The following is a 24,448-nucleotide window of genomic DNA, read 5'->3' as shown; positions in this document are numbered from 1 at the left end:
GTAGTGCCTGGGACAGGACAGGGTCCAGCCCTGAGCGCCGGGGCCCGTCGTGCTGGCCGGGCAGTGCGCCTTTGTCTGGAGCCGAGGAAAGCGGCCCCCGGACACCCCCTTCCGTCCGGCAGCCGGGAGTCCCGCGCGCGGGCGCGGCTCGGAGAGTCCAGCCATATGGCAGCGCCCCCTCGGGAACGCCGGCCCCGCGCGGGAGCGCGCCTGCACCCGGCCCGTGGACGCAACTTCCCAGACCGCGGCGGGGCGCGGGGCGGCGCGGCACCGGGGTACCTGGAGGGTGGCTATGGGAACGGCTTCTGCTTTTTCTTTCTTTTAAATTTAGGTACTCGAGAATGAGACTCTGTAAGGGACACTCCCGATCCCCACCGCCGAATCGGCTGCCCCAAGCAGAGGCGATCTTCTCCCTGACCCCCCACGCGGAGCCCCCCTGCGCGGAGCGCCCCTGCGCCGAGCCGCAGCAGTGGCAGGGGCGGCACCTGACGGCTGGGTCCTTCGCGCCGAGGCTCGGAGATGCCCTCCCTGCACCCCGCGCGGGGGCTGGTTACCTTTCACCGCAGGCTCACAAGTTCCCCGGCGCAACTTTGCCCTCCACATGAGGCGACCATGGCTAGTTCAGTCCCGCGGCTGGGGAAGGCGGCTGCCGGGCAGCGCGCTGCGCATGGCGTGGGGTAGCGCGGGGAAGTGGCTGGCTCCCGACAATCAGCCCCATTCACACAGGAAGGAGGGAAATGCCAGGGCTTCACCTCCAGCCCCAAACCGGACAACCGCTGCTGGGTCCTAGAGCGTCCCGCGCGCGCCCGCCGCCGCCTGCGCTCCCCGCTCCCGCGCGCGCCGGCCGGGGAGGGTCGCCCGGGCTCGTCACTGCAACCCTACACTCCACCCCCGCCCCGGCGCCCGGCCGCTGGGCCCTAGAGCCCGGCCCCAGGCCCGCGGGACTGCCCGCCTGGGACTGCCCGAGCTCCAGCTGACGTGTCTCCCGGAGACTTAGGAGGGCGACAGCCTCCCCTTCCTTAATTAAAGTCAGACTCTCGCCAGTTCGCCCTCCTGCAACTTTGTTTTCCTTCCCAACGGGCCAATTCCGCACGAAATGTGTTTCCATCTCTTCCCCCCCAAAGTGTAGGTTAGGTTCTGCTTAGGCTGAGTGTTGTTTCTCGCCCCCGCCCCTGCCCCGACTCCTTAAGTGGGATTTACTAGTGGAAAATAGCTACATTTTCAACAGCATGCTCCAAGCTCCAGTGCCTCCGAACTGGAAAGGGGCGACAGGCAGCCATCATGCCCCATTGAGCAAAAATAGCCTTACAGGCTGAGACAGTAAATGTCTTCCCCGAACCATACCTCCTAAGGGCCACTAACTCCCCCGCCATTATCAACGCGAGCAGGGGCAAGGGAAGTGTGTCGGAAAAATGTTGCCGCTTTTGCCCCACCTCTTAACGCAGGCTGCAGTGGTCAACACTCCCAACCCACCCCATCGGGCCCGACTATGCTGGTTGCCCTCCAGAACCCTGAGCGGGGTGCCCAACCTGCCCCACGACACTTCTGCCTTGGCTTTCTGGGGCAGCTATGCTGCTCAGAGGAGAGCCCACAAGGTAACCTAGCAGCTGCTTCCCACATTAGCAAGAGAATGAACACGCGCCCAGCCTTCTCTCCAGTGCTCCCCTCTGCTCTCCTTGTGCCAGGCCTTCGGGGATCTGCGCCTGAATTGTGGCTCTTCCGCCAGCAGTTTTACCCCTCGAGTGGGTCTGTGTGTCCTGATTGCAGACTATTCTTCTGATTTTCTGATAAAGCCCCTGGCTCAGTCACCTCTTCTCTCTAGATAAGACCCAAAGGCAATCATTTAACAGTTAGAATTTTGCCTCATTATCAGCAGGGGATCAGTTCCAGGATCCTCTGTGGATATCAAAATCCCTAACACTCAAGTCCCTTGCATAAAATAGGGTAGTATTTTGCAGATAACCTATGCACTTAGGCATTATTTCATTTTCCTCCCCTGCAACTCCATTGGGTAAGGACTATTCTTATCTGCATTTTACCCAGAGAGATACCATGTCTTTGAAGATTCCAAATATCATGAATAAAGATATCAAATCTCTTAAGTGAGAGTTTACTCTTTTCACTGACAAGACAGTTATCCTGGAGGAAAGAACAATCTAATCAATTTAACCCGGATTTGGGGCCTGGCTCATAGAAAGAATGGACCATTCTTGGAAGAATGGGTCATCAGATTCATGGTGGAAGAAGCAGAGTTGTGAGGAGGAACTGGCTTGAGAATGAGGTTGAGTGACTGACTGTCCCTGGGTAAGAGGATCAAGGGTGGGGGTGAGAAGTCAGGGACAGGGGGATGAAGTTGTGAAGGTCAGTTTGGAGAAGGTCTACAACTTCAAAACAGGGAAAGCAGGAGGAAGAAAAGGAAGAGGCACGAGAAGTAGCAAAGCCGGGAAAGTTTACAGGAGTCGGGGCCAGAGGAAGTTTTAGGAAGTTGGTCCCTCTATCAGATGCTAGAGGTGAGATGCTGGGCACAGCTTGCCGGCTCAAGAATCTTCTCAAGGTGGACCTAGCCCAGACTCCACACACTGAAACAGAGTGATCAGCTTCCTAGTAACTCAGAAAGTACTGCTGGAGGCCAGTTTTTCAAGTTGTCTTTTACTCACCCCTATGAAAGTTATCAAGGTGGCAGGCCAACTTGAGCACTCTTTGGGACGGCCCAGAGAGCAATCTAACTCCAAACAGGCAGGTACCAGCATGTTCCAGTGGTTCCAAGATACTCAGACAAGCACAGAGGCCGTGATGAAAGAAGAGTGAGGTAAGCATTCAGATACAGGAGAATGAGCACTGCCTTGACAGTAAAACCCAAGTTCTAGTTCAGATGCTATTTCCAGAATTGGACAGTAACTTAACCTGAGCCGCAACTTCCTCCTCTGTAAAAACAGAGTAACAACACTCAGCCCAAAGGTTTATTGTGAGAATTAGATGAGATAATATATGTCAAGTGCCAGGCACATTTTATGAATTCAGCGAAAGTTAGAAACCCTTTCCTTCTCCAGGAATTTGAAATACCAAGGCAGTTAAGCTCTCTATTAACACGTTATCTCTTCCCCCCCATTCTTCTCTGCACCTACCTGTGGACACACTTACCAGTTAATGCCTAGACTTGGACAGGCTCTAATAGCCTAAATTTGCCCGGAAGGAGAAGTCAAATGGCAAAAGAGTATACAGATGTGACCACATAAGGAATAGCTGCTGCACAGCCTCACCCAGGACAGGTCCCTACAATTCCTAGTTCTCCATTAATGACTCTTGAATGAACAAATCAATGATGGAATGCACCCAAGCCGCCTTGATCAAAGTATTTCATTTGCTTCTAGGACAAGTAATGATATTTTTAAAGTCCAAGTCCTATAGTGCTTTCCAAAGTATGATTTCTGGCCCAAAGCATTCAAACAGTTAAATCTGTCATATCCCACCTCCAAATTTCAGAATCAGTAAGACAGAGTCTTAGAATCCACCTGTGTGATTCCCATCACACTGATTTCCTGCTGGCTCACTGGGCTCCAGTGCTCTTGCAGTTCTCTTCCAGAAGCATTTACTACATCAAGGGTTAATACGTGCATGGTAAAGGCTGATGTTTGACCTACTGGAGGTTAAAAACAAAGCACTGTGGGAGCATGGATGAATGACTGATTTTGCATAGAAAAGGGAGGGGGCAAGTATCAAGAAATGCTAAGAGGAGGCCAATTCTAGCAAAGGTATGGACAGACACAAGAAAGGAAACACAAACTGTGCTGCTTCCCAACATGTTTTCTTTTGATCTCTTTTCAAAAACGTAAAATGGTCACACCAATGCCAGACTTGACAAACCCCTATATGGTTATCTGTGCTCATTCATGGTCTGAAAACATTAAATGGAAAATTCCAGAATTAAACGTGTTTTTCGTTGTACACTGAGATGCACAATATTGTGGTGTTCAGCTCTGTCCCACCTGGGATGTGAATCATGCCTTTGTCCTGCTTCTTCACGCTGCATACACTCTCCACCTGTTAGTATGTGTAGCACAATAAGAGATGTTGGGAGAGACCCCATTCACATAATTCCTACTGCAGTATACTGTGAAAATTATTTTATTATGACTGCTCACCTCTTACTGTGCCTAATTTATAAATTAAACTTTACCATGGGTATACATGCATAGGAAAGATTATAGCAAGTATAGATTTAGTACTATCCATGGGTTAGTAATTAAGTACTGGTCTTGGAGTGTGTCCCCATGGACAACAGGGGACTACTGAATTATCTTCGTGCAAGATTTTTTTTTCCAAGCATTTTTTTCAAGTCCCTGTTTTACAAAGACAATAGTTGTTTGTTCTTGGCTTGTTTCCAAATATAAAATCATATTCTTAAATGAGCTTGTTCACATAGCACACGCCTCCTCTGGAGAGGCTGACACATGCCCTGCCCCAATCTCCAAACTGTCCACAGGAGCACAATTCAGGGATCGCTGGGAGGGCTTGAAGCAGAAGCTGCAGGGTGTACGTTGCTGCAAGGAGATGGATGGGCAAGGGATAAGCCCTCGCCAGGACCAGAATGACTAAGAGTGGACAAGTGAAAAATGAAGTGGCAATGCGGAGCCCAAGTGGGAAGATACACAAGGGGTGACACATCTGTTGTTCTGTAAATATCAGGTGCCTATGGATGAGGAGACTGCTCCTAGGAAGCGTGAAATGCTGCATTAACAGACCTCGTTGTTTGGAAACCCCACTGCATGTGAAGCTTACCCAAGGACTCTGTGTTGATTATGAAAATCTCCCAGTAAACATTTATTAAGCACCTACCAAGGGCCAGGCTGTGTGTTACCACCCTGCGTAGATAGTTCGACTACATTGTTAAGTTATGTATCCGAGGCCTGTTTGTCTGGTTGCTTTTCATTTCACACCCATGGTGACACACCAGTCTCTTCTTGCCTCACTGCTTTCTCCCATGAGCATATCCCATAATTTGCTCTGTACGAAACACAAGAAACCGAAGGTAAATGTGACCATGTCCAGAGAAAATGCAGCTACCCCAAAAAGGTAAGGGTAATGAGTAGAGATACTGGCCCAAACACACCTACAGTCAGATTCTGATGGAGAGCAGCTGTGACTATTAAGATCCTGGCATACAGGATATACTGGGATGACAATTATTCTGATTATTATTTGCTGCTATTACTACAGAAACCTTGAGGGCACTGAGAGCTCATAATACTTTTTTGATTGATTGCTTATCTCAGGGTTTATCAACGTTGGCATTATTGACATTGCAGGGGAAGGGTGATAACTCTGTTGTGAGGGACTTCCCTATGCATTGAGGATAGCCTGTACTCACTAAACGTCTGTAGTAACCACTTTCTCCACTGCAATTATGAAAACGACAACAATAAATCGACTTCACACAATGCCAAATGTCCCCCATGGAACAAAATTGCCTCTTGTTGAGAAGCACTGGGTTGCCTGATGAATTGATGTTACCCAGTAAAAAGACGCTCCCTAGCTTCACTCATATTGATCATTTCACTGAGTTGTTGAAGTAAACTCAGTTGTGTATTAATAGGAAGGAGCCTCAATTTTGTTCACCCTACAGTATCTCATGGTATGGTAAGTGCTTCCTTTTCCTTGTGTTGTGAGAAAAAAAAATTAATCCTGTTTTATTCCTGTTAGTTTCAGTGATGATATAGACACTCTTATTTTCATTCCTAAAACTGGAATCATATTGAGGTAGAGAGGGGAAAAATTAGAAATAACCAGAGAAAATTAAGTTCCAAACAGAGAGATTGTTTTAAAATACAGTAGATTTTGAAAGAAAGAAGAGTTACGCGAGGTCTACAATGGGTCATTCATTCATCCAAAAAAATAGTGATTACATGATAAGCCAGGTACTCTACTATGTGCTTGAATAATCTGTAATTGGTTCGTTCTTACATACATATATATCAATGTAAAATTACAACCTGAGCTATGTGTGATGGAGAGGAGCAGACTGCAACAGAGGGATCCACAGTAAGGGGCAACGGTTGCCATGTGAAGGGAATGAAAAGGGAAGGCTTCTCCAAAGAAGTGATACAGACACAGTTATATAGGAGGAAGGAGGCTTAGCCATGCACAGAGGAGGGGAAAGAGTATTCCAAACAGATCAGAGCAGGTGTGAAGGTCCTTGAGACAGAAAGTCTCAAGGAGCTGAGGAGCTTCAAGGAAGCAAAGGAAGTGCATTAACTGCATGAGTTCTTTAGGAAGTTACCAGTCTCCTTTACCCAGGCTTCTGGGAATGGTCCCTTCTGATTCAACTTAATTAAACTGAAACTTCAGTTTCAACTTAAGAAGAAAAAGGCCATCAGAAAAGGATGAATTTTCGGATTAACAACAACAGCAGGATCAGGCGGAAACAACCTGAAGATAAAGCCCACAGTCTATGAATTTGGTCAGTGTCTTCCCAAAAGGTTCAGTCGCTCCAGAGGCTTTGACTGAGTCCTACTGAAAAGAGGGGAGACTTGGGATCCTCAGTGTCAGTGGGGTGGTGGTTCTTCAATCTGGCAGCATGAGAACCACCTACAGGGTTAAAACACAGATTGCTGGGCCCCACCCAGAGGTTTTGATTTATCTCCTTGTGGGGCTCAAGAATTTGCACTTCCAACAACTTCTCAGATAATGCTGATGCTACATGTCTGTGGACCACACTTTGAGAATCACTGGTTTAGGGTGTTTGGGAACCCATATTTCTATACGCTCCGATTCCTAACCTAAATGAGAGAAAGGCTGCAGCAGAGTGAACATAATCCAGTTTTCTGTCTTGAACTAGCATGTGTGTGGAATGTCTCCTCTGTGCCAGGTGATTTCATATATTATCTCATTTCATCAGTACACAACACCTAGCAAGGTAGAAATTACTGTCCATGTTTTATACACCAGGAAAAGACACCAGGTGAGGCTCTGGGAATTACCTGCAATCAGATGGCTAATAAGTGACAGAGCCGGTATTCAAACCTGTTTTTCAGTACAGAGCTCTTGCTCTTAACTACTGTTTTATGCAGACTCCCAGCTTGCCTGTCCAAGAGAGATGCTCCCTGACTACAAATTTTACTTTCCTCCTAAGAAGCACCATTAAGTTGGATCCCAGTACAGTCCGTTTTCACAGATTCCTAAGGGCTGTTGGGACGTGAACTTAGCTACTAAGTTCTTTCCTTTCCTATTGTGGATGCAGTAAAATCCATTAAGCACTATGTTAGGCATGTTACATACATTCTCTCCTTTTAAAACACCAAATGTGTGGTTCTCTGTGTGGGAGGAGTCAGTTACATAATATAAAGCAGAGGCTTACAGGGTGGGCCTTTGATGCAGTGATTACAATACCATTTGGGATGCCAACATTCCCTATCAGAGTGACTGGTTAAAGTCTTGGCTCCACTTCTGATTTCAGCTTCATGCTGTGGCAGACCCTGGGAGGCAGCAGACAACAGCTCAAGTACTTAGGTCCCTGCTACCCACATGGCAGATCTGCAGGCATTCGGAAGTCAAATGGAATGAAATCTCTCTCTCTCTCTCTCTTTCTCTTTCTGTTTCTCTCTATCCTGCCCACCCTCCTTCCCTCCCTCCCTCTTTCAAACAAATAGAAAAAAAAAATAAATTAAACATTGTAAAAGCCATAGGTTTACCAGTTATATGGGTCTGAGATCAACTCCCCCCACTTCTACTTCTTAGTTACATAACATTCTCACAATGACTTCATTTTTCTAAAACTCCATTTTCCTCGTATAAATACTGGTTACGACAGTATCCACTTCAAAGGGTTGTGAGAATTTCATGAGTCAACCCCATGTGAAGCTTTTACTAAGGTGTTTCACATACAGCACATGCTTCATACATATTAGCTATAATTATTGACTTGTTAGACATTTTCTTGCCAAATATTATCCTTTAGTGGAGGTTTAGTTATTGCCAAAGTAGACTGTACTAGACACACAGTTTCTGTTTCTTGGATACAAGGATTATGAATGATGGGCATCTTATATTCCTCACCCCTCCTCAACCCACCAAATAGGTAATTATCTCAAGACCCTGATAGACAAAACAGAAAAAAAAAATGCTAGATTAGATATTTTAAAGTAAATAAATAACTAAATGATCATACTCAATGGTATTAATTCATGGGATGATGTGCACTCAGGTAAGGAGTTTGAATCAAGAGATCTGATGATCCCATTGTACCAGGTATTGGTCAAGCTATATGTGGCCAAGTGCTCAGTTCCCAGGGCCAGGTTTTAACTGAACGTTCCTCAACAAGAAAGCACTCAAAAGATGTCAAGCAGGACAGGAATGAATGGAGAACCTGGAGCACACTTCATGTGGAGCAGATTAAGATATCATATACAGCATCTTCAAATATGTCAAGATCTTTCATTCAAAGAAGAGGAATTGACATTCTATATTTTCTCTAAAACACCCCAGAGCAATGTTTCTCTAATGGCAGTTGGCAACCTATTTGTAAGTTACGAAATCAATTTAACATGTCCAGTATTTTAAATAAACAGAATAGAATGTAACAGAAAATAACAGACCCAGCCACCCAATAAGGGTAAATTGCTGTTCCATGAAACTTCATCTAGTTCTGTTATATCTACATATATATTTCTATGTGTGAGTCTCAATATAAAGTGTATCCTTATGTTGAGTCACAATGGGAAAAAAGATTGAAAGCTCTAGAAGACAGAACATAGAAAAGTGGGTGAAAGAAACAGAAGAAAGTCAGATTTCAGCTCCCCACACGGAAACATAATAATGCTCACTGTATAATAACAGACCAGGCTTTCTCAAGAAGCAGGACCCCTACCCTATACACATATAACACCCCTCAGGAGATGTTCTGAGGCTGAGTGAGTGCATTCAGGAAGGATGGCACAGAGATTCACTCCAAGGAGGGCTTTAAGACACACTGAGTCTTCAAAAGTGGACCAGAGCCGGCCGGCGCTGTGTCATAGTGGGTAAAGCCGCTGCCTGTGGTGCCGACATCCCATATGGGCATTGGTTCAAGTCCCGGTTGCTCCACTTCTGATCCAGCTCTCTGCTATGGCCTGGGAAAACGGTGGCCATAGTTCTTGGGCCCCTGCACCCACGTGGGAAGACCCGAAGGAAGCTCCTGGATCCTGGCTTCAGATGGGTGAAGCTCTGTCGGTTGCGGCCAATTAGGGAGTGAACCAGCGGATGGAAGACCTCTCTCTCTCTGCTTCTCCTTTTCTCTGGGTGTAACTCTTTCAATAAATAAATTTTAAAAAAAAGTTGTGGATCAGACCTAGCTTCTGCTAAAAGAGATGATGGAAAAAAAAAATCAAAGCCCTAATATGCAGACCCTAGAAGCCACAGAAAAAATTCAGGAAAATGGATGGTTCTGTGTTTATATATATATTTTTTTGACAGGCAGAGTGGACAATGAGAGAGAGAGAGACAGAGAGAAAGGTCTTCCTTTGCCGTTGGTTCACCCTCCAATGGCTGCCGCGGCCACGCACCGCGCTGATCCAAAGGCAGGAGCCAGGTGCTTCTCCTGGTCTCCCATGGGGTGCAGGGCCCAAGCACTTGGGCCATCCTCCACTGCACTCCCTGGCCACAGCAGAGAGCTGGCCTGGAAGAGGGGCAACCAGGACAGAATCCGGCGCCCCGACCGGGACTAGAACCTGGTGTGCTGGCGCCGCAAGGCGGAGGATTAGCCCAGTGAGCCGCGGTGCTGGCTCTGTGTTTATATCTTATACTAAATGGAATGTACATCAAATTTTTGAAGTTGTTTAGTATTTTACTATTGGAAGTGTTAATTTCCAGCATCAACTTTCTAATTGAGGTGTTAAAATAGTACACCCATCAGCAATCAAGTTTCCTTAATACAAACACTGAAATTGAGTCAGGTAGAGGTTAAATACCAGTGATACAGCACTGAGCCTTCTATCACAGCTACTAACAGAGCAAGCTAAAATCCAGTGCAAAGGGCAGAGTAGCCCCCAGATGTCACTCCTACACCTAGGGCTAACAGACAAATCACGTGATACCAGTTGGCTTTGAATCTCAGGTAAGCAACAATTTTTTCTAAGTATAGTATGAGTATGACCCAAATATTGCAGGGGATATGTTTATTCTAAAAAGATCATTTGCTGTTTATCTGAAATCCAAATTTGAGTATCTTGTGTTTTTGTATGCTAAACTTGGCAGATATCTACCTACCTACACTGGTGTATGTCCCAAAACTGCTTTAGAGGATTCCTTAGTCTCTTACTTGGTAAACAGTGTGCAATGGGAGTTATTAAGAAACTGACTGTAGAAAACAGACAGTCACTATGGTAATAATGGAAGAAGAATGGAATACGAGTGAGCATGGTATAACAGCTTCGTCCCACTGAAACCCACAGACAAATTTAAAGGCTTCTTAAGAGTGTAACAACCAGACTGGTGAGGCATCAGGTCACACACAGCATTGAGGGGGTAACTAATGAGATTACAGTCCAATCTGCTGAATCTCCACGCCAAACACAGGCTTGTGTGGAGAATATTCCACTTCATTGGTGTGCACTCCATCATGCAGCACGCAGGCAGGCCTGAGGCCATGAATGCCCTATGCCTGTGCTCTTGTGGGTCCCACTGAGAAGCATGGATCTGCTCCAGGAAGCCTGCCTGCTCTCTTAAGTTCCATTGCTGAGTCAGATTTTTCTTCTCTGAGCCCCATACCTTCTTTGCACTCACCATAATAATAAAAATTGCAGTCACCTATGGAGTGCTAACTACCTGCTAAGTACTTTACGTATATTAGCTCATTCAGTTACTTCCAATAACTCTAGGATGTAGGTATTTGCATTTTCATATCACAAACAAGGAAACCAAAACCCAGAGAGGTTAGATAACCTGCCCAAGGTTACATAGCCAGTAAGTACCCATAGGCCTGAATCAGCCAGAGCTTTGTGTTGCAAATTTCTCTGTTACTAGATCTTTCTTTCCCAGTTAGGTGACCAGTTCTTTGAGAAACAGACTCTGTCTCACCCATCCTTGTGTCCCTGAGCTTATCTCACAGCATGTGGCAAACACTAGGCAGTATTGTACATGAGTCAATCCATGGTTTTGAAATCAATTAGATAGACCTGGTCATATATTACTGCTACTGAAAACCAGGAATTTGGGTTCTAGTGACAGTGTCCTAGAATTAAGGATGGTGGTCAAGAATCCTAGGGGCAAAGGAGAATAGGTCTGGTTTCAAGCTTGACTCTACCACTTCACAGGTATGATGTGGGAATGTTTAGAATTTATCTTAAGCTTGAGTTCTCCTTTGGTAAGAAGATAGAAATAATAGTACCTGTTTTACAAAGTTCTTAGCAAGATACCTATTAACTGGGGGCCAGCGCTGTGGCATAGCCGGTGAAGCTGCCGCCTGCAGTGCTGGCATCCCATAGGGAGCTGGTTCCAGTCCCGGCTGCCGGCTGCTCCCCTTCCAATCCAGCTCTCTGCTATGGCCTGGGAAAGCAGTAGAAGATGGCACAAGTCCTTGGGCCCCTGCACCCTATGTGAGACCCTGAGGAAGCTCCTGGCTCCTGGCTTCGAATTGGCGCAGCTCTGGCCATTGTGACCATTTGGGGAGTGAACCAGCGGATGGAAGATTCTCTCTCTCTCTCTTTTTCTCTTCCTCTTTGTAACTCTAACTTTCTAATAAATAAATAAATCTTCAAAAAAAAACTATTAACATGGAAAGCACTAAAATATTTTATTACAATAAATTTAGTAATACAATTTAAACTGGATAAATATGAATAAATTTTGGTTATTACCATAAATATTTTAAGTTTTAAACATGTTTTTTAAACATTTCTCCTTTTTAAAAGATTTATTTTATTTATTGGAAGGACATAGTTACAATGAGAAGTAGAGAAACAGAGAGAGAGGTCTTCTATATGCTGGTTCACTCCCCAAATGGCCGCAACAGCCGGAGCTGCACCAATCCAAAGCCAGGAGCCAGGAGCTTCTTCCAGCTCTCCCACATGGGTGCAGGGGCCCAAGGACTTGGGCCATCTTCCACTTCTTTCCCAGGCCATAGCAGAGAGCTGGATCGGAAGTGGAGCATCTGGTACTCTAACCAGTGCCCATATGGGATGCCATCACTGCAGGCTGAGGCTTTAGCCTGCTGTGCCACTGTCCTGGCCCCTAAACATTTCTTTTTTATAAAATATTATTTATTTGAAAGTCAGAGTTACATAGAGAAAGGGAGAGAGAGACAGCGAGAGAGAAAGAGAGAGATCTTCCATCTGCTTGTTTTCTCCCCAGATGGCCACAATGGCCAGGGCTGGGCCAGGCTAAAGTCAGAAGCCAGGAGTTTCATCTGGGTCTCTCTGTTGGTGGCAAAGGACCAAGCACTTGGGCCATCTTCCACTGCCTTCCCAGGCATTAGCAGGGAGCTGGATCAGAAATGGAGTAGCCAGGACATGAACTGGTGCCCATATGGGATGCCGTTGTCACAGACAGTAGCTTTACCCACTACACCACAACGCTGGTCCTTAGACATGGTTTTTAGGGAGGTAAGAATCTGAGGAAAATATCTTTCTTGTATGGGTAAAATAAACCCCATGGTATTAATAATTGGAAGGAACTTTATTTTAAACGAACTATTAAACAGAAAATTTACTCTTTATAGTACTTACATAACACTAAAAGAGCTCCCAGAAAAGGGAGGAAATACTGATTGGAGAGGAGAATCAGTACTAACGTGTTCAGTTGTATAGGTTGTTCACTGTGTAACAGTACCAGGCTGAGGGAGTGAACAGGGCAGGGGCAGGAGGCTGAAGTCTAGCTTGCACTGTATCACTAAGCTGAGAACTTTCTTTATTAGGCTCTTTGTCCATGTGGAAGAAATGTCTCCTTTTAATTTGCTCAATGGCACTAATTTGGACTTGTGGCAGCTCTGGCCTTGCACTTTTGTGGTTTACTTCCTTTCCTCTTTCGTTTTCACCAGATGAGCAGAACAGAAGAAGCAAAGCAGGATCCACTTGCGGGAAGGAAGCCGTATTTGAAACAATGAGAGCGGCGGAGGAAGGCAGGACAAGGGGAAAGCAGAGCAAGATTTCTGGGCACTGTGCGAAGTTGCACAGACGTGTTAGCTCACTTGATCTTGGTAACACCCCCACAAGATGGGAGGGGACTCTCTGGGGGGGGGGGTACCAGGGAGTCCCCTAGAGTTAACCCATCTCAAAGGGTCTGCCACACTCCTTTATCCACAGCAAATGTTCAGAGTCTGAAGTCCCCCTTTGAGTTTGGAAGCAAAAAAAAAAAAAAAAAAAAAAAAAAAAAAAAAAAATTGGCTTTTGGAGCCTAAAAAGAAACACTTGCTTGAAAGGAGGAGAAAGTCTAAGCTGGCTGGCCTGCCGGACAACCTCAGGAATGGACAGTTCTTTCTGGGCGACAGTCAGGAAACAGCAGACCTCTGGGAGGCAGAAACAAAGGAGCCCTGGCAGGCTTCCAAACACCAGCTCCAGAGGTCGTTTAGAGCCCACCCCGAGCCTTGTACTTTCCATGGAGTTCATGCCAGACCAAGTTCTGCACCCACAAGGCCCATCTCAATTCTCTTAAGAACATAAAGTTTCCATAGAACATTTACTGTTATACAGGGACCTGAAAGCAGCCACAGTGTCCACTCTTCCCAGGAATCTTTTTCTTTTTTTTAACAAATGCTCTGAGAAGAGTTAAAAATAAATCTTGCTACCAGTGGTCAGTAATCTTGCCAACTTTGGATTTGGGGGTACAAAGGCCACAGGGAGAGAAGAACTAAGCAGAAATGAATACATGTACATTCAAATAAGCACATATATGTGCCCTGGTGATGGCTTTTCCATCCAGCAATCTTGCAAAGGGTGTATTTCAGCAGGCAGCAGAAGCGAGAGACAGCAAAACCATCCCAGAACATCTGTTTCCCCCATTTTGCCAAGAAACATTCTTTTTTTATCCCCTTTTACAATTTGACCTGTTCCATTTTCTGGCAAAGGGCCCCAGGAAAGCAAGCGTGGCCTTTTCTGTCCATATTCCAGCTCAAGATGGAAAGAGGGGGGAGGAGACTGACCTAGGGAAACAGGGGAGGCAGGAATGGGGGAGGGAGAGCGGAGAGGAGAGAAGCAGGGAAGGAGAGTGTGAGGCAGGGAGACAGGAACAGCAATCAAGTGACATCAAATCCAAGGAAGATGCCCGTGTCCTGTAAGACTGACTTGAGGGGTAGGAGGAAAACAAATGGGCTACATTCCAGAATGATCAGCCAGTAGAGTGCGGCTCAGAAACCACACTCATAGCACCCTGGAAAAGATCAACTGCTTATTCATGAACTCCTTAGCGCCCATAGTGCTCAACAGTTGATGAAATGCCCTCCTGTCTGGGGAGTCATGCTTACATTTGATATTCAGGAATGGCTGGCCAGAATCCTACTTATTTCTAGTAGAAATGCTTCTTTGGCAACAAAAATTCCCTTTCCACTTTCTATGTGTGTATGTGCGTGTGCCTGTGCACGTGTCCCCATTGTCCTAATCTGCTCTTTTTTTTCTCCAGTCCAGGTAGATATTCCCCAGAATTTATTTTATTTTCTACTTTCCTACTTCATTTATTCTCCCAACTAGGGTACCCTGAAGCAAAACTTCACCTCCCGGGCAATGTCTGGTGTCACTTCACCGGCACTTCATTTTATGGCCAACTCTGAGTTCACCTGCCCGTGATTGTACTTTCAGCCTCTTCTCCAGGCTTCTGCTGTGCTGCTCTAAATTAAGCTGCTGCAAAGGTTTAGCTTCCTTTAGAAACTGCATTGATACCATGAGGAAACCATGAGAGGTTTCATTTCCCAGGGACCCTATGCTGCAGTACAGGGCAGAAAAAGCAGGAATGAAATGAAAGAAGCCAACAGGAGATTTTATGGCTGTTGCTTTAGATGCCATTAAGGTAAATTCCTGTGTAGTAGTATACAAATCATTATCTCACGGTCTAAAGATAATATCATTCATGCATTCAACAAATACATACTCAGTAGCCACGGACTAACCAGGCCCTACGCTAGACACGTTTACATGCTATTTTATTCAACCCATAGCAGAATCTCCTTTGCAGGAGGGCAGCTTATACATTCTCCTCCCCAGGAAACGGAGATTGGCTCTAGAACCAAAGATTATATGTTGAATCAAACTTTGCCTCCAACTAGCTGTGTGACAGTGAACAGATAATTTCACTTATCTGAGTCCATTTCCTCTTCCGTAAAATGAAAAGAATTCTGTTTCTCTGAGTTTTTTGTGTGGATAAAATGAACTGATATGCCCAACAAGATCAATCATGGAGGAGACTGAGTTACCCAGATTTGGGAAGTCATCACAATGTTGAATTATTCTGCAATTGTTTTGTTGAAGCCAGGAGGCTGGACCACACCCTGTGTTAGGGAGAGGTTTCCTGTGAAGGGAATTGAATTTTCCACTGTCAATCACCCTGAGAAAAAGTGAAACGGAGTGAAAACTCCTCCCTCTCAGAAGCTGTGTTCCCAGCCAGGGAGGAGGACGGCTGGACAGATAGGCTTCCAAGAGGTAGACTGATTACTGTGAACACGCTTGGCCTCTGGAGGCTGGCTCAAAGCTAAGCAGGTCCCCAGCTGGATCCCACTGGGCCTGGCTGCTATGGTAATTAGGACCTGGACCCACTCTGAGGCTACAAAGGCACAGAGAGGAGAGGTGTCCGCATCCCCACGGCTAGCATATGGTAGGACGTGGGAAAGTAGTCAGGCTTTCACAAGCCAAAGCCTGGCCTCTAGGTTCCGGTGTGAACAAGGGCAGCAGCAGCAATGGCCACAATCGTGTGGCCACCTGTTTCTGGAGAAAAGAGGACATGGACCAGTTAGCACCGTGTTCACTGCCTCAGTGTGGTGTAGCTGAATTCTGCGTCCCCTGGCAAGCCAGCACTCACTGGGCATGCAAATAAGCACATATTGAGGATTTCTGGACATAAAATTCAAGGACAGCCTTAATTTCTTAGTAATGTGGGTAGTTGAATCCTTGAAAATAATTATATTTTGGGTAACAAGGTGGGTTACCTGATTTAAACCCCCAAGCAGACAAACTCAGTACACTACTTACACATGTAAAGTGCCTGACACAGATGGCATAAATGATAATAAGCCTAGTTCTTTTCTCCTATTCATCTACATATAAATGAGAAGGAGGAAACTTTGGAGGCAGGGTGCTTGTGACTTGGAACAGATTTGATCACAACTCTTGAGTTTTGTCACTTCCTCCTGATGCAGGAAGTGAGGGAAGAGGTGGTGAGTGGCAACTTTATTTAACTAATATACCAAAGTTAAGCCTTTCAGAAGGTTTTCACGGTGCCTGAGAGTATTTGTCAGGCATCTGTCTGGTGACAGGAAGACACTTGAAGGTGGTTACTATGTTCGTGCACTCATCATGCAATGCATTTAGCCCTCATTCTGGTCTGAGGTCAGTACTCCTATTATTCTCACTGTACCAGCCAAGGCCCTCGGAGGAAATGGATGGAACACTGATGAAGGGACTACTTACAAAACTGTGACAGGCCAGGGTGAGGGGGAATGAGTGAAGAGGAAGTCTCAGGGCTAGTACAAAGGGGAGCTGCTACCAACCCTGTGTCGGTGAGCTGCAGGAGTCAGCTCAATGGAATTAAGGCCACATAGAGGACTGGGAAAGCATGATCCTTGGTGTGTATCATGAGCGTGGTTCCAGGGGAGCCTGGTGTGTGAGCTGGTAGACTGAGTGAGGAAGATCTACCCCTAATATGAATGGGCACCGTCCAATTGACTGGAGGCCTAAATGGAACAAAACAGGAGAAGGACAGGCAAAATTCTGTGCTCTCTTACAGAGCCAGGATGCCCTTGGATGTCAGAACTCCAAGTTCTCCAGGCTTTGTACTCTTGGGCTTGCATTATTGCCCTCTATTACCTTCCCATTTTCAGGCCTTTGGCCCAGCATTGAGGTCACACAATTGGCCTCTGGTTCTGAGGCTTTGGGGTTTGGACTGAGCCATGCCACTAACTCGTTTGGTCCCCTAGCTTGCTCATGGCCTCTTGTGAGGCTTACCAGCCTGAAAAATTGTGTGACTGTGTGAATCCATTCCTCTAACAAATCTCCTCTCATCTATGTATATGCTAATGGTTCTGTGGCCCTGGAGAACCTTGATTGATGAACAAAGAAACCTAAGCCACAAGCTAAGCTTATCAAAATCTATAGGAGCTGCTGCCTTCATTGCATTACACAGCCACATCATCCCACAGCCCAGTGGGAAGGCAATAAGAACCCTGACATCTCTTTCTTTCCACCCTCCAATATTCTGCTAGTGCCTCTCATTAGCCAAATCAAACAGAAAGGCTGCTTATACATTCTATAAGGTAAGTTTTCAAGGGAATAGAATGGCAGAAGTTTGTGATTGGATCTGGAAAAGTATGACAAAATGTCTGGTCCATGATTTTATAGATTAGGAAATGGAGATACAAACTAAGTAGTTTGCTCATGCTTAAAAAACACGCTAACAGGTAGAGCTAACATTGAAACCATTGTACTATGAGTCTAAGTCCATGATCTTACCCACTGAGACATGCTTCCTATCACTTGTTAAAAAGATTACTAGTCCTTCCAGCATCTCCTTTCTCTCCACTCCACCCAACCATTCTTCTGGTAACAGACTCCATCCTAGCCCCATTCAAATTTCCCAGCCTTCTTGGAGCTGGGTATGGCCATCTGCCTAAACTTAAAGCCAGTGGAATATAAGTGGAATGACACATGCAGCTTTCAGGTTGTGCCCTCCACTGTCTTCTTTCCCTACAGACTGGGATGTAGACGTGATGGGATCTGAAACAGCCACTGTAGACTCCTACGTGGAAACTCCATTTGAAGATACGGGGCATCATGAAATTATCATGCCAGCACCGAACTGCTTATGTTCTAACTACAAAGTGAAATTAATTTGTCCTGTTTAGGTAACTGTCACTTTGGCCTTTGTTGTAGCAACCTAACCTATAGCCTGAATAATACAAAAGTCAAGCACCTAAATAATACATGTCCAAAATGAGGCTCAGTCACAATGATTTAAGCAGGAAGAGAAAAATGGCTGTTAAGAGACTGCTAGTGATCACCACTGTACATATTTCTTCTTCCTCCCGGCACTTAATTAGGCTTTATTTTCCAGCCCCCTTCCATCTGGGTGAGGGTATGGGATTAGTTCTCACCTTTGAAACATGAGAAGAGGTGAGTATTTTACTTCTGGACTGAGATAGTCAAGGATGAACACATTTTATCCTTGCTCACTCACTCACTTTTCTGTCAAATGGATGCAAAGAAGCCAGTGAAAGAATCTGAGCCCCCAGAAGATGGTGAAATAGTAGAATGGAAGCAACCTGGGTTCTCAATGAACACATGAAGTAGAGCCCTCTGACAACCCAACTAGACTATAACACAAGCAAGAAACACAGCTGTTATTGTGTTAAACTACTCATAACTAGGTTTAGCCAATCTTGACTACAGCATAAACACTGTTATCCAAGGTTGCAATCTCTCATATCTTAGGAGGATGGGGTATGGATTAGGGGGAGGAACTGGAAAACATTTAAGCTATTATTATAAGGAAATTACAAAATGTCATCATTTTTAAAAATAAGGGCCATGCATCCTGTCTGAATGAGGAAGGCAAGAATAGCTCAAGAAAAAACCCTTTCTCATGATATACTGGCCCTCAGAGAAGTTAGCCCTAGTTACTCCAAGAATGCTATTCTCATGGGATACTCCTCTTCCGGCCCTCAGCAGGCAATTCACAGGGTCTGAGCAAAGAGAGCAGTGGTTGAGCTCAATGGGGCATGCCAGGGGTCAAGCAACCCCAAAGGGCAATAAATTAGGAAAAGTTAAGAAAACAAGGAACAAGTTTGCTTTTGATTGGTAGAAGTGGGTTTTTCTTCATTCTTTATACGTCCAATTTTTCTAAAACAAATATGCATTACTTCCATATTAAAAGCCTCAATTAAAAAAAAAAGATAGAATGCAAGTTGGACAAACCAAAGGAAGGAAAAAACAAGATAGGGGCCACATGTTAAAGGATCCAGTCCCCAAAGTACTGTTATAAGCAGCAGAGAAATATCACTGTGAAAAAGATAAAGCATCTCAGGGGTGACTCATGCATGCAACAAGCATTTACTGGAGGTCTGAGTGTGTAAATAAGTAAGTGTGCTGGGCTGCTACATTTACAAAGAAGAATGTGGTGACCACAGTCTTGTCCAGTATTTTTCAGCCTTGGCTTCTCATTAGAACCATTTGAGGTGTGATTAAAAATAAAAAAAAATAATCTGGTGCTTGGGTCTATGCCTTAAAAATTCTTATCTAACAGCTCAGGGACCTGGTTTCAGAAGTTTTAAAAGTTCCTCCTGATTTTAATGTTCAGCCAAAGTTGATAACCATTAGGAAGACATGAGATATGGGATTAGTGTTGAAGGACAGTTAGGAATAAGTCATGGGCAGGGGGACACAGCTGAATTCAGAGGACTACACTATAATTCTAGTTATAACTAGATGGGTATAGTGGAGGTCCTCCTACGCCAAACCAAATGTTTATCCTCCAGGTAGAGGAGAGTAAAGATTATTAGGGCAGACACATATGGGTTCATCCCAACTCTCCACTCACTCTTTCTAACCCATCAGATAGTCATCACTTCTGCCTATGGGTAAATACCACTAGGAGACTTTTGCAACACATTTGGAGACTGATAGGAAAATTCAGAGGTGAAAGACTACCAATCATGTGGCAGGAAAGTAGTGGCAGTCATTAAAGACCTCAAGTGGAAAATCATTCTACATACTGCTCCAGGGAGAAATCATTACGGGAATTCAACTGACCCCATCACCATCCCTATCTGTTTTTGGAGACTAGGTAAATTGTAAAGAGGTTTCCAGAAATAAAAATGATTTTGGTTACCAGGTGGGACAAATGATCACAAAGTATTCCATCCTTCAAGCACGGGAAGATTATTTCAAGTGAATATTAATAATAAAATAAAAGCTCTTCCTCAACTCCAAGTGTATTCAATACATTACAATACATTAACTTATACTATTTACCATATCCATGCAAGGTCCCAGTTAGGTTGACAAAATCATTGAAGCACAGAGAAGTTCAATCACCTGCTCAAGGTCACAAGTAAGGGCGACTATAGAATTCAAACTCTACTTTTAGGACTTCGGTGATGTTGTGATGTACCAAGAAGTACATGTCTGATCTTCATGCCCAGTTCTCGGGACACTACTTCCTGAGTGACAGAAGTGACAGGAGCACTTTTTGTTATATTTGGTTTTTGTCTCCAGTTCCTAGCACAGAAACCATAAAACTCTTGAAATTTCCTGAGGTTACCAGCAACAAGGTTGTCTTTTTAAAAAATTCATAACAAGCCCCTTTCAAACATACCTGAAATGACTGGTGGAAAATCCCTAGGTCAGGCTGGGGACTAACTGCCAGAGGAATCAACCATGCTATTAGAGAACTAGAACTTCCAGCTTCCCCCTCCCATACTTTTTCCGGTGCCCCCAACCTGACCTCTGAGAAGGATTGGGGCTTCAATCCCTAATACCCAATGATCCTTTCAATTGTGCCTATATAATAGAACCTCCATAAAAATCCTAAGTGAAGAGGTCTGGATCATTTCTGAGTTGCTGAACTCATCCATATGCCAGGAAGGTGGTACATCCCCACTTCACAAAATCAAAAGTTCCTATGCTCATGTCTTCACCCTGTGTATTCTCATCTAACAATTCATCCGGACCCCATATAATATCCTTTATAATACCCTGATAAATGTAAATGAAATGTTTCCCTAAGTTCTGTGACCCATTACAGAAAATGATCAAATCTGAAAAAGCGGCGGTAAGAACCACCAATCTGCAGCCAACTTGGACAGAAGACGTGTAGGTAATGTGAGGAGCTGGTGCCTATGGTTGATGTGTGATGTCGGGCAGAAATCTTGTGGGACTGTGCTTTAGTACGAGGGGTCTACATTAACTCTGGGGAGCATCAGAATTTAAGTTGTAGAATACTCAAGTGTGTCTGTAAGAACTGAATTCTTTAGTTGTGGAAAATCTACACAATGGTGTCAGAGTGTTGTGAGAGGACAAAGTTTTCCTTGAACTTCCTCCACCTCTTCTTATGTTTTGGCCAGGGCTGAACCTATGCACATTTGTGCTCTAGAAAGAATGGCTGCTTGAGAAACTCATCAATTGCTAGAGGAGGCATTTTTCCTGCTGTGTGTCTAAGAAAAGTACCAAAAGCTATCATGACTCTTTCCAACGAAGAAATGCAAGCTCTCTCTTTGACCTGAATAGCATGGAAACAATACAGTGTCACCCAGAAAACAGCTGTGTCATGGAGAGAATAATCCTTTAATGAAGCCACACATGTGAGTGAAACAATGATCCAGTGGCTATTGGCTCCTTGGGCTTATGGTCCTTTACAGCATCCTAGGAGGCGAGAACCAGAAGACCTCATAGAATGTGAGTTGTTTACCAATTACCCATTGGTAGTATTTTTTGTTATAGCAGCCTGAAACAAAACACGCACTCTCATCTCCTCGTGAGAAAGTGAATTTTTCCCTCAGGGGAGCAGAAGAGAAGAATGCTCATTTTCTTATTCTCAAATGCTAATTTAAAGAGCTCCCCCTGTTTATGAATGCTTCAGCTGAGCAGTCCCGGAAGAAACGGGAGATGAAAGAGGGTCAAACACCTGGGCCTTCCAGGTACATGAATCATCTTGTGAATACAAATGACTTAGTTGTTACATAGTCGGGATTCTCAGAGCAAGCAATGTCCATCCTACCATTGCCATGCTTATCCATAATGTAAGACAACCAAACAGTTTCTGTCACATTGTGGAATTCCAATGCTGTGTCATTAGTGGACGGTTATATGTGTGTGGGGCAGATCACCAATACTTACCCTCTTAATAAATCACTTCATGCAATGCTATGATTTAACATGTTATTTTTATTTTACAAAGTATTCCCTAGTGGGACTTTATTAGTTCTTAAGAAATGGTCATTCTTTGTTCATTTTATTTATTTTCATTGTTTTGAAAGGCAGAGCAAGAGAGAAATAGGGAGGGAGAGAGGGAGAGAGAGAGATTCTCCATCCACTGGTGCACCCTCTAAATGGTCACAAGGGCTGGGGCTAGTTCAGCCTCAAGCCAGGTGCCTGGAACTCTGTCCAGGTCTCCCATGTGGGCATCAATGACCCAAGTGGTTGAACCATCATCCAACAGGAAGCTGGATCAGAACTGAAGTACTCGGAACCCAAACCAGGCACTGGGACACGGGATGCACGCAGTAAGCTACATCTTAATCACCACATCACAGTGCCCACCCCAACCAATGTGCCTTTAGAAGCTAGCTTTGTTAGTCCATTTAATTTCTGACTCCAGTTCCAAAGAAGTGTTTGCCTCACAGTTTATCCAAAACACATCTGAATAAAACAAGGAACCTTCTCCTGCCTCAGAATGCCACCCTTGATCCAGACCCATCCCGAGTGCTTGACTCCCAGAAATCACTGTGGTTGCCAAGGTGGAATTTTACTTCACAGACTGTGAGACTTGATAACACACATCCAGGGACAAGAGGCCCACCAGAAACAAGGTGCCAACTCTGAGATTGTTGGACGGATAAACACTGTTAACCTACCACCTGTGTACAATAGCTCTCCTCCTTTACTGTCAACGTTCACCATTAGAAACCCTTTCACTCCATGGCAGGAAGGCAAGATTTCCAGGTTGGCTAGAAGAGAACAGCAAGAACAGACTTGACAGCCTCAACTGTCAGCAGCTGAACTAATCCTGAGAGCCAAGGTGGGGGGAGTGAGGCAGAAAGAAAAGGAAAGAAAAACCAGCTAAGCCATGGAGTGAGACCTGGGGGCAGGAATGCTTGGAGGAATGCTGATCAGCTGATGATGCAGACTTCCTTCTCTCCATGCAGGGAAATCTGTCTCTGACAAGACTGTCACCCTTCACCCATCACAAATCTGCATTTACAGGGACAGGGACCGGGGATGGAATGTTCTGTTCCAGACACCTGCCGGCTGAGGAACAAACCAGGGAGGGAAGCTGCTCTCAGAGCTGCAGTTTGGTGACTATGTCTCTGGTCTCATTAAACTCAGGCTAGGCACTACCCACAGGAGGCCCTTCTTCTGCAAGGCGCTGGGCTAGAAAGACCTGCCCACTGCTTTCTCCTTACAGGCAGGACGAGTTTACATAGATCACTAAAGCCCTAAGGCTGAAAGTTTGCTACTCAGAACAGTGCCATTGCCCTGGACACACATATAAACACACACACATCCTTTGTCCTGGACACACATGCACACACACAGTTACACAGCACTGGCCTCTAAACACACACACATCATTGACCTGGGGACGGGGACACACACACACACACACACACATCATTGACCTGGGGATGGACACATACACACATACATACACCTTTGTCTAGGACACACACAGCTCTGCACACACACACCATACTGGCCTGAAACATACACACACACAGCTCTGCACACACACACCATACTGGCCTGAAACACACACACACACACAATGACCTGAGGATGGACACATGTACACACACACACACCTTTGTCTTGGACACACAGGGGTATGCACGCACACACCGCACTGACTCGTAAACACACACACACACACACACACACACCGAGTACATCGTATGCATGACGCCCTGGGAAGTGTCCCCTGGCCCTTTCCCTCTGCCCCTCCAGGTGATATATATTTTGTTGGCCCTCTAAACTCGCCGTTCTCAGGCAGAATTCAGACCAAAAAAGGCGAAAGGAGTAGACTTACCTAAGTCCTCCGGGCTGTAAGGTGCAGGAGAGGCTTCCACAAACTCACTGTCTGGGGGAAGAAAAAAGCAGAAAACAAAAATTGCATCGCACCCATTGAGGGCGAGTCGGTGGAGCATCCGTTACAGCGCAGCTTCCTTAGAAAAGCGCGGGCTTGTCTCTCCCAGAGACCCGAATTCGCGAATCCAGGGCCACGCGGGATTCCCACTACCCGATCCGCGGGGAGTAAGACACTGCCAAAAAACTTGACGTGGAGGCCAGTTCGACCCAGGGAACGAGCGTCTCCCAGGCGCAGGCAGGTGCGACCCAACTTTCCTCAGGTACCACCCAGCGCGTCCCCAGGCCGGGCGCGCCGGGCCGTGACCCCATCGTGCGCCCTCAGCCTGCGGGGCGCATTGCTTCGGCCGCCAAGCCTCGTATCGACGGCCCAGCGCCGAGAAGCGCCAAAGTTTTCCCGCGGTCCGGGAGGCCCGAGCGCTCGCGGCTCCAGCCGCGAGCTCCAGTGCACCCCGGGCACCTGGCGCCCCGCGCGCATCCCCGCC

At 45.6% G+C, this 24,448-nt stretch overlaps 1 protein-coding gene across 44 annotated transcripts in view; it reads right to left on the bottom strand.

Moving 5' to 3' along the window:
* Positions 1-24,448, bottom strand: part of AMOTL1 (angiomotin like 1) — a 183,754-nt gene that overhangs the window by 119,345 nt on the left and 39,961 nt on the right. For 19 of the 44 annotated variants that reach the window (XM_051820643.3, XM_051820654.3, XM_051820676.3 and 16 more), the window contains one exon: positions 23,908-23,958. The exons of 13 other annotated variants lie outside the window; for them this stretch is intronic. In XM_051820643.3, the coding sequence (XP_051676603.1) occupies positions 23,908-23,958 (51 nt within the window). Of the gene's footprint in view, positions 1-554; positions 861-23,907; positions 23,959-24,448 lie in introns of those variants that run through there. 12 more of the 44 variants (XM_070076937.2, XM_051820698.3, XM_070076944.2 and 9 more) reach the window with 2 other exon arrangements.

This window comes from Oryctolagus cuniculus, chromosome 1 (assembly GCF_051225735.1).
Source record: "Oryctolagus cuniculus isolate XC-2025 breed Fujian yellow rabbit chromosome 1, ASM5122573v1, whole genome shotgun sequence".
NCBI lineage: Eukaryota > Metazoa > Chordata > Mammalia > Lagomorpha > Leporidae > Oryctolagus > Oryctolagus cuniculus.
Note: the sequence above shows the minus strand (reverse complement) of the source record. Positions and strands in the feature narration are given on the sequence as shown.